At 35.9% G+C, this 17,795-nt stretch overlaps 1 protein-coding gene across 14 annotated transcripts in view; it reads right to left on the reverse strand.

Moving 5' to 3' along the window:
- Col25a1 (collagen type XXV alpha 1 chain) overlaps positions 1–17,795 on the reverse strand; it is a 469,539-nt gene that overhangs the window by 26,781 nt on the left and 424,963 nt on the right. For 13 of the 14 annotated variants that reach the window (XM_048813730.1, XM_048813728.1, XM_048813727.1 and 10 more), the window contains 7 exons: positions 11,916–11,939; positions 11,297–11,341; positions 7,960–8,004; positions 6,823–6,903; positions 5,833–5,895; positions 5,135–5,185; positions 3,070–3,096 (listed from right to left, as the gene is read on the reverse strand). In XM_048813730.1, the coding sequence (XP_048669687.1) occupies positions 3,070–3,096; positions 5,135–5,185; positions 5,833–5,895; positions 6,823–6,903; positions 7,960–8,004; positions 11,297–11,341; positions 11,916–11,939 (336 nt within the window). The remainder of the gene's footprint in view (positions 1–3,069; positions 3,097–5,134; positions 5,186–5,832; positions 5,896–6,822; positions 6,904–7,959; positions 8,005–11,296; positions 11,342–11,915; positions 11,940–17,795) is intronic. The other variant, XM_015484631.2, reaches the window with a different exon arrangement.

A 17,795-nucleotide genomic window follows, 5' to 3' on the forward strand; every position in this document is an offset into this window, starting at 1 on the left:
GAGCCAGTCTCTGAAATAGCTGCAGATTCCAGTTTTATGTAACAGCAGAGTCAGGCTTGATTTGTCTTGCATCAGTTCAAAGATTAATTTAAAGATAAACTGAAATCAACAAATAATGTTCTAGAAGGCAAAACTCCTGAGAAACTGTGCTTCTTCCTGTCAAAAGCTGTATGACTGAGTCCCTGAATTTTTGAGTTCCATCCCAAGGAAATCAATGTGAACACTACATTGTTCTAATCAAGCAAATCAAAGACAGAGTGAAGGATGCTTAAGCAGACCCAGTAGGAAAAACCCACTCTGCTGGAATGGAAAACTGGAATTTGCGGGACAGTGTTATAGACAGATATTTTAAGCCTTTAAGCATTTTGCCCAGGAGAATGAGCTAAAAATGTAGCAGCTGATGTTTGAAGTAATGCCATTCAGCTAGTTCTCCTTTACTGACATTGCCAAGTCGGTTCCTACACAGATTAATCAATACTCTACAACAAATTGCCAGTCCCAGAGGAGAGTATGAAGATCAAAGAACTTGAATGGAGTTTTACTCACCATCCATCTGCCCAATGTTAGAATCTGCCCAATGATTTTAACTCAGGCTGACATTATAAAAGCCATGCTAAGTGATAAATTCTCCTGACAATTTATTAAAAATCTAGTACACCTATTTTCCATCAATAATCACATGTTAGATGGACAAAGATCTGACTGGAACACTTTTCAACTTTTAAATATAGATATTAAGTTTTCAAGGAAGTCTTGCAAGACTTGCGAAAGGAAGATGATTTCAGGCTGTGGGAGGGGCTATGGTCCCATTAGCAGAAGGGACTTAGGCAGTGTTTACCCAATTTGCCTGACAATGAAAACCAGCGTGGTTGTCAAATATAAAGTGGTCCAGAGCCCCACCCAGGCCACAGGAGCAGAGCATGGGTCTCTCTCATAAGCCTCCCAAGTGAATGTCACACCAGGATGTTCTGTGGAACCATGCTAGCTAGATAGTTGAACTTTTAAAGGGGTCATAGAGTCATGGATGCCTTGGCATGACATGGTGGATTTTCAGGATTTTGATGATAGGAGTTTGCAGTGCAGCCACTAAAGGAAATTCAAACGTGCTATGTTTGGTAAGGTCTGATCCTGGGAATGCCACAGTCATAGTCAGTATGATACTAAGGCCAAGGCTTGCTAGCCAATTTCAGTCAATTGGTTGAAACTTATGGCTCTGCAGGTACGTGCCCTATTAGCGAGTGGTCTTTAGATGAAGGACAGGCAGGGTAGCCCTAGTAGGCTATGGAATTCCTTGGTGGAATATCATGCATTGACAGGAGCAGACAATGATTGAGAAGGTCAGTTTAGAAACGGTCAAATCCAGTTGCAAAGAGACAAAATTTCATGTCTGGACCCAATTCCAGTCTCATATCTGTCATTAACTAGCATGACCTAAACTTTCTGGACCTGTAGTTTATCAGCAATAAAATCAAAGAACTAGTACTGGTCATCTGTGAGATCTTTTCAAATTTATAATGATCTGAAATCTGACTTAAGTAACAAATAAAATCATGGGAGGAAAAAACCGATTGGATTTTAGATATTAAAAGGATCTTAGGCATTCAATGGTGCTGGCATATCTGAATCACTCTGGGAACTAGAAACAGTCTTGATGGCTTTACTGTTGGTCATTATCATTAGGCTGATCTTTGGTGGCACCTTTAATTCTAAGTAGAAGCTAAGACTGGGAATCATGGATTTGGTCTAGGATAGAAAAAAGACCCAGAGAAGTTAACTACAAAGATCACAAGCTAGTAGATGGGCTCTCTCCTTCTGACCCTAGAAAAGTACTTTCACCCCAGACTCTATTGCATACATCTGAGGCTCTGACACTGGCCTTAGCAAAAGGCAAGGCATTCTAACAAGAAAGAGGTGTGAACCCCTTCCCTTCTTCAGTGTCACCTGCCTGACCTATAAAGGAAAATCAAGGATTCCTAAGTTTGACTAATACCTGCTGGTACTGGATGAGAGGCGCCAGATTACCGAGGAGAGAATGTGCTGTCTCTGGACTTTCTGATGCCCAGCACCAACATGACATTTATGTATCTCCTCCACCTTTGAAATGCAATGACTCACTATGAGAAAATTTCAGGGGTTATCAACTTTCTCTTCAGCAACCTTGAGGACAAGCTATAGATTTTTTTCTGTTTGGAAGAAAGTACCAAATCACAAGGTAACAATAAGTGCCATATATCAGGTGTTTATCAACAACTGCACCAGATATTTGCTAAGTGTCTTATAATTAGCCTCATTAGAGCATCACAACAACTCTAGGAGATAAGTTATCTGGTTGAATAATTTAAAAATCAGACAGGGTCAGTAATTTACTCAAGGTGACATGGCCTGTCAGTGGCAAAACTGAGATTAGAACAGAAGTTCTCATCACGTATGCTCTCTGGAAGGAGGAGCTTGCCTTTCAGGGCTCATTTTCATCCTCTATGTCTATGTGAAGATAACGTCTTCACAATGGAAGCTGTACTGATTCTGACAAGGATTGATTTGTTTTAACCCAAAGTACACAGAATGCAGGTGAGTGATGAGTGATATGGTGTGTACCTACTAGCACACCCCCAGCCCATTCTACACCATGGCCTCTGGGAGAGCACAGAACTAAGATGTTGGGTAGTCAAAGCATGAAGATGCAGTCCTGTGGTGATGGCAAGCAAGACATTTCAATTAATAGGAACCAAACCTACAGCTAGAGACACCAGGAAGGGGGTGAAAAAAGCACCTGGACCAGTCTAAGAATCTCATTGGATGTCTGCTAAGGGGTTGATTCGAATATATAACAATTAGTAATTTAGGAAACTTTTACTTAGCAACAAGGAAAAAAGAAAATGAGGAATAATTTAACTCTAGGTGATATCACTTAAATTTGTTGTAAGTCATTTTGTATTAATATCCGAATGCTTAAAGGCTTAAGGATTATCAAAATTACTTGACAAATAAGACAGGACAGACATGCTTCCATCATGCTTCCCCCATGATAATAAAGAGAACAGAAATCAAGTAAGGAATGTGCTGGATTACCTTTGGTCCAGGAAGTCCATGGGGTCCCTGTAAATGGAAAACATGGCTTTTAATGAAGAATTGATTCACTGTTTCCCAACAGAAGTGAATATTTTCTCAAGAAGCAAGAATTATAAAACCAGAATTTTCTTGTTTGAGCTATTGTGAGAGGTGGGTCTGTGGTTGTTATTTGTTACCTACCAAAAGGTCCTTCCAGTTCTTGTTTTGCTCTGTAATAGGAAATGCATTAATAGCAATCCTATCTGCTAAATGTCTATGAGAGGGAGGGAGAAATGTGCTGGAGTTACATGGAAGAAAAAAAATTAGAGAAAAATAAACTATTTTAAACTCACATTATTTCTCTTTCTCAAATTTCCATTTTTTAGTCAGGTAGAATATTTGAGATACTTCATAAGTCTATAGAGAATAGAGGTAGGACTTAAAGTGTGGGACTCTCTTTGTCAAAGATCTACTTTTAAGTACCAGTGCTCATTAACTCCTACAGACTCGAGGTGTTAAAGAATCTAAAGGAGACAGGAAGTGAGGTGAAGCTAGCTGGGTATGAGGCCCTGTAGCAGCAACAATTTAAAAATCAGGAGGGCTGAGCATTTTTATTTATATTGTATTTATTTTTACAAGGAGGAATTCTTCAAAGCCCTAACAATTCTTTACTAATGGAAGGAAGTCATAATGCATGCATAGATTGTCCACAAAATACATGCTTTTTCTAAAATGGCAATCTAGATATAAAGGCTAATTATCAAATTAATGGAAGCTTACTGTGGGATTGCTTTAAGCTTTTCAAGTGACTTAAATAAACTATTTGTGGAAAGGAACATTTAAAAATACAGTGAAATCATACAACACCAGAAAACATTTTTGATCAAGCAATGCCTAGATATTTGTTACACATGTCTCCATTAGAATAATATTTTTCCTTTAGTTAAGTTTTGGGTAAACATTTTCAGGAAATGACTGTCACTTTATCAGGTATTCTTATCTCATTTTAATAATGGGTTAAAATTCCTTTAAGCCAATTAATTTTATCATATGAATAGGAAGCAGCATATTCTAATTTAACCTTCTAGCTTAAAACTTGAGGGAGAGTAAAAAAGCCAAAAATCATGCTATTTGCTCAATTCTTAATAAATTCATTTTAAGAAAACAAGGTCAATTGTAGCTTTCTGTTACAAAATAGAAATTAATAAGAAATGGATGACTGAGCTACCTTCCAGGTCTTGGATCATTCCAAAGATGTTCTCTTAGAGAGCAATATAAGAAGAATGGCCACAAATTAATCTATATTGTTGAAGTTTTCTGGTTTACTGACACACTTTAGAGATGAGCGTACCTCATCCTGCCCCTGTCAAAAGCATTTGAAACACTCTGCTTTCCACACTGTAGCCTTAACGCAACTGTCATTAGTCTGGCACTTAGAGAATCACACTTGTTTAATGGCTGCCTTCTTTAGTTCTATGAGGTCAGGACCACTGCGTCTGTTGGTCACTGAAGGACACCACCATAGACACTGGGCCTATGGATCATCACAAGCACCGTGAACAAGAAAGGGGGAAAAAATCCAACAGTCTCTGTCATCTCTGGATTATTATTCATGATTGTACTTCCATTATTATTGTACTATTTTATACATATTCTTATTGAACATTTCCGCAAAGGGTGTCAAGGCTCAATTTTGGTTAGAAACATTCTTCAGCAGCTCCAGTTATTATGTTGCTACAAACAGATGAAAGCAGTAGCAAAAAATGATATTATGCACATTGTATAAAAAAAAGTAAATTTATCTCCTTGTATGTCTATGCCATAAGGCTGGAGCAATGCTTGCCAGGTTGGTCTGTCTGTCTTCAACTTTCCTATCATAAAGCTACTTTCTTCCTAACACATGTGCTTGGGGGAGTTAAAGACAACACAGTAAAGTCACCATATCTTAAAGCACCTGGTATTTTCTGTCCGTTCCACAGAGAGTCATACAAAATACAGGCTGACTGTTCAGAGAGATGTGCTCATGTTTTCTCTAGTAGCATGCTCATAAATAAACCATTACATTTTGGAGAGAAGGGAAACTTACCATGGGGCCAGGTGGGCCATGAGGACCTGGAGGGCCTGGTGGGCCTATGATCTGTGTGTCCAAAAAATAAACATGGATTTAGTTACTTCATTTAGATAAGGCAGTTTAGTTCAAATCTCATGCTGGGGCTCTGCTAAGGCCATTAATATTGGCAGAGGAAGAAGGATATTCCAAGAAGCGATGAGTTTGATTCTCTAGGTTTAGAAATTCCTTTGTGAGAATAAAATAACTTCAAAAAATAGTGTTGTTCTACAAAAGCCAGAATAAATCAAAAGTACAAGAAAGGGAACAACTGATTACAAAATATCACACAAGCAAGAAGAACAACAGAAATTCATAATGTCATAATCATCATTAAGCTCTCAAATATTTCACTAAGCACTAATAGGGTTCTGGAGAAGAGAAGAAGAATGTTAAGCTCTATTTTCACAAAGTTCTACCCACACATACTGTGGGGAAGTCATTGATTTTTCTCCACAGAATAGGACAGTCCTCTGAAAAAACTGCTTCTAACTTAGACTTCTGAGACACATGGTCTCTCACGGTACAAGGTTGACAGGCATTTCTTTTACAGTTTGACAAAGTGGTTCACAGTCTTTCTACTATTGATAAGCCATCTGGCACATGTTGAACTAGGTAAATAATCATCTTGTGTCTGTTTTTCAGGAACAGTGGAAGTTCAAGGTCCATGAACTTACAGAAGGACCCTGGGGACCTGGCAATCCGGAGTCTCCCTTTTCTCCCTTCACTCCATTGGCACCCTGCAAATAACCAACAAGCAGAGTTAAGCAGGTGAAGTTATTTCCAAAGTGTGAGAGAAAACTGAATTTTTCTCCCCAAATCCATTTTTCTCTTGAAATTTTATGATATTATGCACATTGTATAAAAAAAGTAAATTCATCTCCTTGTAGTTTAGCTTAAAACAGCAAGCTTACTATAAGATTCCTAGGTCTGTGGGTGGTATGTAAGATGTAATATAAATGAATTAAAAAACTAGACTGGCCTTGATTAGTGAAACTTACACAGTAAGTTTACAACTGTTGGGTTATAAATGCATCTTTTATGATGGTGCTCATTTTAAATTGCAAAGAGCCTTTAACTTAGTTTTCATGGACATTTGTATACTTCCTTACCTAAAAAAAACACATAGGGCAGTGAAGTTTATTACATTTTTTTCTTGTGGACCGGGAATGTAGCTCAGTGACATGACACTTGCCTAGCATGGAACAAACCCTGGGTTCAATCCCCAGTAATGCAAAAACAAATAACCCCCCCAAAACCAAACATACATTTTTTCTTATAATTTCTATATTCCCCACCCCTCCAAATTCTCAGTAAAAATTATGAGGGAAACTATAAATGCACCCATTACAAAATATCAAACAAGAAGAACAATTTACCAAGTAATTTTTTTAATTGTTCCATATTTTTGGCTTGTTTATCATTATCTGTTTTATAATCGGTTACTATCATCTTATGCATACTAAAGTGACCAATTACATTTATTTTACTATCTTCTAGTGAATATAATTTAGGAAGAACTTGAAGGTAAAATTTACTTCATAATTCATCTGGCTGCATGCTTTAAAAATTTTAGTTTCCCAGTTGGAGTATTAATAATATAATTCTTTTTTGATTGCTTAACTTATCTTAATAAGAACATTTCATAAGAAAAAGTAAAAACATACCGGTAATCCAGGAAGTCCAATTCCTCCTTTTTCACCTGGCATACCTGGGTCCCCCATGTCTCCCTTTGAGCCTTTGAGTCCCTAAAAATGAGAGGATTTGCATGTGAGGAGCCTTCTGACCCCTGATAGTTACATTCTAGGGAAAACAGAAATCTGATCAATTTTGTCACTAGGTAGGTCCTATGCTGGGATGATTCTGATTTTCATTCTTAGGCAGGGCTATTTCTTACAGCAACTGTCTACACTGAATCAATACTATTTACCCACTAATGGAAGGGATTGAGTTCTACTAGCCAATTAAATATGAAAAGCATGAACTTAGGTTTTGACACCATTTCTCCCGATTTCATGTATTTAATTGGCAGCAAGTCCACCTGAGCAGGCTTGAAAACAACTTAATGACTTTAATTCTCACAGAATTGAGATCTAATATTATTACAAGGCCCAAAGATACTTCTCCCACCTCTACCTTCGATGCTCCCCTCCCCCTTAACTGTTCTAGTCATCCTGAGTTTTCAAATGGTCCAGCCTACAGACAGGTTAATCATTTACTGTACACTAGTGTTCAATCAATCAATGCTTAAAAATACGTCAACTGTTTTAGTGTTCTAATTTTATCCTCATGGCATTTCTATATGGTGAGCCAGGATATTATTTTTATTTTCCTTTTACAGTGAGGAAATATATAAATGTGTATTTTGAATGTTAGCAAATCTGATTTGTGTAACACTAATGCTGAAACTAATTTCTATTGTTGATCATTTTCATCCTGAACATAACCAGATAGCCCATTCTTCAGTGAAGATCACAATAATTATGGTAAGGGACCCCTGAGTTACATAAACCTGTTTGTCTTCCTAGGGACTGAAACATATATTTCCTTGCTAGCTGCCTATTTTGTACTCCCTAGTTCAAAGTCTCAGACTGGGTGAGTGAGTGGGTGGAGATCTGAATGGATTTGGATCTTATTGGTTAGTCAGACTTTGATTTTAGGAATCTAGTGACAGAGAAGAGCAACAGGCCAATCCCACCAGACTTGATGGCAGAAGACAACTTGATTTTTGGCTTCAAATCTTATAATAAAAGTACTGATCAATAATGATGCTTTTAGCAATGGTATATATCTTTGAAAATTACCTGCTCTCCATCAGCTCCTGGGATTCCTGGAGATCCTTGTTCTCCCTGTTAAGATAAAAAGTAATAGCTTGCCTCCATTATCACTGGCAATATACTACACTAAATAAAAAAATGATGTTAGTTGAAAAGAACAATTTGACTTTTACCAAATTCATCATAACCCAAGAATACTCTGTTATATATTTCAGTTAAGTGAACTAATGATCTTCCTTCAAAATGTTGTATATGTAGCTAAGAGCCAGGGTTTTTCTGCCATGTAAGATGCCAGTTTGAAAAAACATGATAAAAGATGACTGATAATTTGATGGCTGAGCATATCCTATAGCAACACCTATGTGCCTCAGTTAATTTTTTTCCATAAAAAAATCTAGTTGGCTTATCTTTTTTTTCCAGTTTCATAAAAACTAAAACATAACAGTTAAACTAAAATTAGAGTGCCAAGCCTCATGAATTTATAGCAACATTTTAACTGGAACAGTTTGAATAAATTCATAAAGTCTGTGAGAGTGCTGTGTCCAGAAAAGCCACAATGAAGGATGACATAATAAATCAGATAATATCTTAATCCACATAAAATTGCTTTTGATCATTTCAATTTCCTATACTATGCTAGGAATGAAGTAAAATTTTCTGTTCATATGATTTATTGGAACTTTTGACAAACTCAAAACAAAACAGATTTTTATGTGTTATTTTCAAAATGAAGATGTTCCATTAAAAAAAATTAAACAATATGCTAGAGATGATTCAAATAACAGGTTTATTCACCTTTCACTTTTGGAAGGTACAGATAAAACAATTCCTTGAAAGGTAGGATATTATTTTGTATCAAATTTCCTGATGCCTACTCCATGGAAATTCTAAAAACAGCTCTTCCTAGAGTGAGTGGCCTGCCTCAGACAGATTTCCAAGGGAGCTGCCTGTAGGCTGTGTTTTCTAAAAAGGCTTGTGTGGTGATGTTATAAATGACAAAATGGACATGGCTGGGGCTCCCTTCCCTGGTAAAAACTTTAAGAGCCATGGGTCACAGCATGAAATTTGAGCTTTCCAATGTTTAAAGAAGGTATGATTCTTACAGTTCTAAACAAATGAAATAAAAAAGCAGAAAAAAAAGGCCCTTTCCTCGTTTCAGATTTCCTGCTCTTTGTGGTAGCAGCAAAGTATATTTTGCTACAAACAAGTCTGCTGAGGTTGGATGCACCTGGCTAAGCCCTAGTTTCATTCAGAGTCTGAATACTTGTCAGCACTCAGGGTCCCATCATGATTGCTTTGTTAAGCTTTTACCTTTAAAATATGATACACAGAGGCTTAAAAGAAGAGCATAATTCATGCACTACTCATTTATCCTTCACTGTCAATTACGGTTTGTGAGAGCTATCTGATGTGCAAGAAATCAAATCATTCTTGTTTGGTAAAGGAAGGAGAAATGCGAATTCAGAAATGCTGAATCCGCATTTCTCAGTCTGAGACTGAGTCTAGAGAGAGAAAACGTTTCTGTGCTTGATTCAGGCTACATTTTGCTGTCTTATGCTTGGAGACACATCCTGCCTCAATTACTCCAGGTGAGATCATGGACAGCATTAAGAACTGCATCAGTTAACACTAGATCTCAATTACAAGACTACTGTGGGGTGGGTGGGGTGAGGATAATAGGATGGTGGAAATGATGGCGGGGGTAGACGGTAAGGGGGAGAGACCAGATTTCCTTCTACGGTATCCAGTCTCGCTCAACAGATACTTAAGGAGTAGGGGTCCAGACAGACTTGATCACCAGGGATATAGACAGTTTGCCTTTAGCAAACAATTGTGTTATATCTTGTAGGGACTAGAATATGGTGGAGAAATGGAAAATGTAAAAATCCCATACTTTTTTTATTAATGTTATGTATGAAATGCATGAATGTTACACATGAAATCTGTTTCAATCTAGGATTTATGTTCTCAATACACTTCACATAGGCAAGGGCCTCAGCCATATTTTACTTTATATTCATTTGTTTAATAGAGAAATTTTCTATGTACTAGATTTATTTTTAAGTATCTAGAAAAAGGTACAAAAACTGATGCATGTGTGCGTGTGTATGACAGACTTAGCCAGTAAACTGACTTGAGAAGTATAAACAGAAGATGAATTTTGAAACCACTTGAATCTCCTACAAGAATCCAATGACGAAAGTCATATTTCAGCACATGTAGTTCAGTTCTGAAAAGCCAGAATCCCTGGCCATGTGTTAATTGATCAAACATGGTCAAATGACTAAGCTTTAGTTTGGAGGGATAGAGCTAACATAATTGACAAAGTGTAGGAATAGGCAAATCATTCCACGTTTCTACTGTTTGTGATTGGTATGTTTCATTAGGAAAGAATTAAATGGCAGAATCCCCCCAAACTGAAGGCTGAACGTTCTCTCTGATACGTGGATGCTAACCCACAACAAGAGCAGGGAAGAGTAAAAGTTCATTGGTCTAGACAAAGGGGAATGAAGGGAAGGGAGCAGGGATGGGGATAGGAACGGCAGTAGAATGAATTGGACGTGACCTTCCTATGTTCTTTAATGAATACATGACCAGCGTAGCTCCACATCATGTACAACCGCAAAAATGGGAAGTTAGACTCCACGTATGTATATCAAAATCATTTGACTGTCATGTATAACTAAGAACAAATAAATTAGGTAGATAAATTTTGCATTTCTCCTTCTTTTACCAAACAAGAGTTATTTGATTTCTTGAACATCAAATAAAAAGAACAAATAAATTAAAAAATTAAATGGCAGAATGTCTGAACGTATATAATAAAGGGATGTGCTAGAAAACGTGACTTCAAAATGATTCCTTTGTTGTTTATGAATGCATCATGCAAAAGCTTCCCTGGTTCTTTTTATTACAAAAGAACTGGAAGGAAGGATCTTTGGAAGTGTCGGAGTAGATCTCCTTCAATTCTCTTCTATTTAAATATTTTTTAAACACCACATTTAGTATTTCTTTGTAATTTCTGTGGAACATATTTTTCCCTTGGTTGATATTTTCTATTTTTCTTAATTGGGAATGACATTAAATTTAGGGAAGAACATTATCTTCCTTCTTTCCTTATTTTACCTCTTCTTCTAGTTCAGATCTTAATTTTTTTTCCTTGAAACAATATTGATGACTTGCTTCTCCAGCATTTTCTAAGACCAATTTTCAAAATGCATATATTTAAAATGGGTTTCTCCCATGTGTATATATTTTAAAATATATTCTACTTTCATGTATAACTAAAAAGAACAAATAAAAATTTTAAAAAATTTCTCTGCATTATATGTGATTAAAATGTAACAAACAATTAAAGAATAACCTTTGGCCCTTGTAGTCCTTGAGGTCCAGGAGGTCCAGGGGGACCCTAAATCAAAAAAAGTCAGAGTTTTAAAAAGTAGCAAGTATGTATATATGTATTAAAATTCATGCTTTAAATAATAGGCACTCAACACACCTCCATTATTTCTATCATAATTAGTTTCCTCCCAATATTTATGTGAAGTGGGAAAACATCTCACTTGTTACATAATTATTACAACTATACTTATATGCTAAAATATTAACATGCTTTAGGTCAAAATAATACTCAAGATGCTTTTGGTTTTGTAAGACAGTTTTAAAATTGCTTCCATGTCCCACATTCATCTTGGTGGGATGAATTCGTCTCCTCATATTACCTGTGTCTTTAGATATACTCCTTTCCCTCCACCCCAAAGAACAAAGTTTTGAGAAGGTCAAAGACTTAAGAAAATGAATAATTTTTCTCATAATTTTTCATGAAACAAGGTGATTCAACTAGAGCAAATGTTGTAAAGGTTATTAATATAAAGAAAAATGAGATTAAGTATTGATAAGACAGTTGCTCCCTGAGTACCATTTTGCCCTGCATGCATCAACACTAAAGACACAGACCACAGAAATCATGCGATAGGAGTTACCGTGACAGTTAAGGTGGTAATCCTCTGTTGGGAAAATGTATTGATAAATAGTTATCTATTTTGTATGTCAAAGTACAATAATACATTTCTGAAAAAAAATCAACTTTGAACGTTTTGACAGATCTAATGTCTTATAAGGAACTGACAAGATTCTTAGAACACATCCTATTTTCAATAGAGTATAATTGTTAAGATCTTTAAAAAATATTTTTATAATTTTATTTTTAAAAAATCCATGGGTAACTGGATGTGGTGGCACATGCCTGTAATCCCAGCTAATGGGGAGGATGAAGCAGGAGAATTGCAAGTTTGATGCCAACCTGGGCAAATTAGCAAGACCCTGTCTCTAAAAAACCTGCCAGGGATATAGCTCAGTGGTAGAGAGCTTGCCTAGAATGTGCATGGCCCTGCCTGGGTTTCAGCTCTAGACCTGAAAAAAGAGTCAAAATTCTATTTATCTGATTAAAATAATGTGTAGTAAAGTAATATACACTACAGGCCCGTCAGCATAGTTGTGAACTTAGAAATTTGCTATTGATTAAAGTGCTTTCTCTAGGAGGGAAAACTGAAATATCCAATTGCATTTCTTTTGTCCTGTAGTCTATAGCTCATTTGCTGAGCTAGAATTAACTTTTTTTGTTATATGTGCCATAACTAAAGAAATTAATAGTGAGTTAATCTAATTTCTTAATGTGCTAGAGCACCTTAACAAAAAACATGATTCCTAATCTTTGAATCATGTTCTTGTATAACTATTTTCTAATTTACATCTTGTACTAAAAGTTCAGCAGGGTCTATTAGCCACTTTAATGAAACCAGAGAGGGGAGAACATTTTCCATTAAGGGCGTTGGTCATAGAGAAACTATCGGATTACATGTAAACTTGTGGATATCAGATTAACACCATCTCTTTGTTTTCCATTACTCTGTTCCAATCTCTGACTCAAGCTGTTGTTGTTTTTATTGTTGTAAAAAAAAAAGTAAAAAGTAACATCTCACTTTAATCACTTGAGTCTTTCATGACATGGTATCATCATTCCTTAGAAAACAATGTTTATACATGTGTACACATGGTTAAAATTTTTATTCCAGGATAAAATTAATCATGGTCATTATAACTTCAGAGAAATCAGTAGGAAAAAAAATTAAGTGATTCTAAGACAAAAGACAAAATGGACACAAACTGATTTAAAAAAAATTAAAGATTTTGGAGGAGAGCGAGCAAGGTGAAGCCATTCAATAGCTTCTGAAGACTGTCATATTACAGTCTTCTGTAGGGTATATATATCCTTATAAACAAGGGTCCAGAATTTAATAACAGCATACCTGTGTAATGTAAGGTAACACATACTTTCTTTCCTTTTTTCTTTTCCTTTGGTACTGGGGATTAAAACCACAGGCGCTTTATCACCACTGAGCTCATCACTAGCCCCTTTAATTTTTTGAGACAGCATCTCACTACATTGCTTAGGGTCTCACTAAGTTGTTGAGGATGACCTAGAACTTGTGATCCTCCTGCCTCAGTCTTCTGAAGTTTCTGGGATTACAGGCATGTGCCACAGCACTCAGCCAACATACTTTATACTTAAGGGATTTACCTGAACAAGAATTGGATTTATATTTATAAGAAAGCTTCTTCACTTATATAGTAAAAAAATGAGTCATTTAAACAAGGCTATTAGAAAATTACAGAACAGAAATAATTTATTTATCATTGCTTCCAGTATTTTTAACTAGAAAGCAGAGTTCCAAAAACTTACAAAGGGAAGCACGTTTACAATGTGAACTCAGATTTTCCAACATGAGGCCATGTAAGAATTCACTTTTCCATCTAAATAAACACAAGGCTAATATGTCCATTTAAAAAAAACTTAAGGATAACAACATGTTTTATAATGAGCCACATAACAAAGGACATTATTAATGGTAACTGAACTAACAGATGGGATTTAAATGATTTCCTTAACTGTAAGACCTAAAAACTGCCCAAGGTTCCATCCAGCTTTAGAAGAACACGTCACAGCAAACTCAGCTAACTTCACAAGCACCTTACATTGATCACCTTCTGGAAGTATCAGCATGTACACCCACAGAAAAGTCATAAAGATGCTTGCTTGCTTTGGATGTCTTCTATCTGAATCCTCTAAGTTAAAGCTACATAAACCCAGCAGGGTTCTCTCTCAAACTCCAGTAATAATGTAAAAAAAAACAAACAAACAAACAAACAAAAAACCTAGAATTTATGGCAGTGGTGGAGAAAGACATAACTTTTTCCAGAGACACATGAGGAACAAGGGAGGCAAGGCTTAGAGCAACTGCAGATGGGGGAAGACTAGCAGGCTGTATTGTGGCTTATTTCCTGAAACGCTTCTATGAACTTCCTATTTTCTTTCATTTCTCATAATGATAATGACGCCAACTTAAAACCTCTAATGATTTACACTAAAGAACAGGGTTATTTTAGAAGGTGATGAGAATTTGTTAAAACCTGAATCAGGAAACAGGTTTTATTGCAAATGGTGAAAATTCAACTACCTTAAATAAAAATAAAGAACTTAGATCAATGTTTATATAAATAACAATTTTCTTTTCATAGACCAATGCAATTTAATAGTCTTCCTAACAGGGTACAAGAGAGTAATGCACAAAATAATAACAGTACTGAACAGGTTCAGTACTAGGAAGAGGGACAGAGTGAAATACCCTAAAAAGAAATTTGGAGTAGTCCTGGGCAGAGAAGGGGAAAATAAAATAGAAATAGGCTCTTTTTGATTTTGCCTTGTGTCAAAAGAAAAAATAATAAAATCTCTCAGGTTTTTATTTCACTCCACAATTTCAGTTCCAGTTAAAATTATACAGAAGTATTTTGTTATATGGGTTGAAAGCTTTTCATTTGACTATAAATGAGAATTATAAACATGAGAATTATAAACATCAAATCCAGAACACCAAATATCTCAGGCATACTGTATGTATAGGGTTTCAACTATATTGGGTAATATTGTCTCTCTTAAATTGGGTTCTGGACCCACAGAAGTTTATACTATTTTTTGATAATTTTTCATAATCTGATATTTTATAGAATACTTTTCAATAGAAGCAATGTAAAATTTTATATTTCTCACATGATATTATAACTGTAATATAGTCCTCTTTATCTAATTATCCTAGAGATTTTTTGGCAAATTTTTTGTAGAAGGCAATAATTATATCTATAAAACTATAAACATCCATTACTAGTTAGAAAAGCAGAAGAATAAATGTCTACCAACTCTTCTCAATCCAATAGCTGTCTAGCTGAATTGATTTTATTAGGGACTCTTAATCCACCAGAGTACTATGTTTGGAAAACCAATAAATAGTTTTGAAGTGAAAAAACAACTATATGCTATTTACAAGCATAACATATGGTTGCCCTAACAACCTCATAAGGATAATAAATCTTAAGGTTTGAACTTCGGCATGATAATATTGAATGCATATGCTTATAGTCACACTGAACTTGAAGTAAGAAAAAGAAACAGAACACATATCCTTGTATATCAAAAAGCAGGTGTCTGTGCCTACTAGAAGAGAAAGTAGGCCCCAAACTCCATCAGTCAGCATAGGAACCAATTCCTCAACAAGACTTCTAAACTGCAAGAAGTAAAATCAAGAATCAATAAATGGGATAGAATCAAACTAAAAATCTTCTCCACAGCAAAGAAAACAATCAAGAACAAGAAGAGAGAGCCTGTAGAATCAGAGAAAATCTTTGCCACATGCCTCAGATAGATCATTAATCTCCAGGATATATAAAGAACTCAAAAAACTTAACAACAAAAACCCTACAAATAACCCAATCAATAAATGGGCAAAGGCACTGCATAGGCACTTCACAGAAGAAGAAATACTATTGGTCAACAAATATATGGAAAAATGTTCAACACCTCTAGCAGTTAGAGAAATGCAAATTAAAACTACACTGAGAGTTCATCTCACTCCAGTCAGAATGGCAGTTATCAAGAATACATGTAACCATAAATGTTGGTGAGGATATGGGTAAAAAAGGCACACTCACACATTGCTGGTGAGACTGCAAATTGGTGCAACCACTCTGAAAAGAAGTGTGAAGATTCCTCAGAAAACTTGGAATGAAATCACTATTTGACCCAGTTATCCCACTCCTTGGTTTATACCCAAAGGACTTAAAATCAGCATACTAAAGTGATACAGCCACATCAATGTTTATAGCAGCTCAATTCACAATAGCTAAGCTATGGAACCAACCTAGGTGCCCTTCAACAGATGAATGGATAAAGAAAATGTAATATATACACACAATGAAAAAGTACTTAGCCATAAAGAAGAATGAAATCATGGCATTTGCAGTTAAATGAATGGAACTGGAGACCCTCATGCTAAGTGAAATAAGTCAATCCCCCAAAAGCAAAGGCTGATTGTTCTCTCTGGTATAAGGATGCTAATTCATGATAGGAGCAGGGGAGGGAAGAATGGAAGCTCACTGGATTAGACAAAGCAGAATGAAGGGAAGGGGGGGAATTGGGAATAGGAAAGACAGTAGAATGAATCTAACATAACTTTCCTATGTTCATATGTGAATACACGACTAGTGTAATTCCACATCATGTACAACCACAAGAATGGGAAGTTATACGCCATGCTTGTATAGTACATCAAAATACATTCTACTGTCATGTATAACTAAAAAGACCAAAAAATTTTAAAAAAAGAATCTGAAGTTTATATTCATATCCATGACAAAGGGAAACAGAAGATACTGTCCAGTTTTCAGCCTGCATTTCTTTGGAGTACACTGTTTTTGAAAATTTAAAAAAAATGAGCATAAAAAAGAATAAAGAGCAGGTATATCAGATTTTTAAAAAAGGACAGTGCTTTGAGGTACATCAATAAAGTGTTCAGGAGCTTCTAAAAACAACCTGAGATAATATTATATTTCATGGACTCCTAGCAAAGCATCTATTCCAATGATATCCTCATTTTTCAGATAAGATCAATGAAGTACAGATACAATGATTTCCCCCAAATGACCCTGCTCATTAGTAGTAGAGGGAAGACTAAAACAAATATTTCCACTTTAGGCTAAGAGTAGTTAAAAGCCAGACCCTGTTCTTGCAAAGAATGCTTTAAAATTTTTTCCACAATTTTGTGGAAAATGACCAATTACATTTTATTGGAAAATAAGAGCAGATACCTTTTGGTTTGGCGGGTACTGGGAATTGAACTCAGGGGCACTCAACCACTGAGCCACATCCCAGCCCTATTTTGTATTTTATTTAGAGACAGGGTCTCACTGAGTCGCTTAGCACTTCACTTTTGCTGAGGTTGGCTTTGAAATCACAATCCTTCTGCCTCAGCCTCCCGAGCCACTGGGATTACAGGAGTGCACCACCACACCCAATGAGGGCAGATACTTCTTATAGGTGAAGGTAGGAATTATGTTGTCCTTGGAATTAGTTTAAGAGAAATGTACAGCATTGCTGATAAATTAAGTTTTAAAAGTGTCCCTGTATTTTAATGTATAAGTTAATATTTTGAAAACATAGTAGGTACACTAGAATTTTGTATATTCTCTTTCTCTCCATAAGCAGTTATTGGCTTAAGAGGAAAAGGGAACAGTTTAATAAACTGGTTCTAGAACTTAACCATAACACTGAGACCACTGCTTATGTGTAAGCCACTTATATTGGAGAAAACCAGTCACATTGTGGCCTGAATACACTGTCTGAGCAAGGTTTCTCCAGCCAAGAAACATGCTTCTCTTTGCATTTAGGAGGAGAGGGAGAGAGAGAGAGAGAGAGAGAGAGAGAGAGAGAGAGAGAGAGAGAGAGAGAGAAGGAGGAAGGAGAAGCGAAAATG

Source organism: Marmota marmota, unplaced genomic scaffold (assembly GCF_001458135.2).
Source record: "Marmota marmota marmota unplaced genomic scaffold, marMar, whole genome shotgun sequence".
NCBI lineage: Eukaryota > Metazoa > Chordata > Mammalia > Rodentia > Sciuridae > Marmota > Marmota marmota.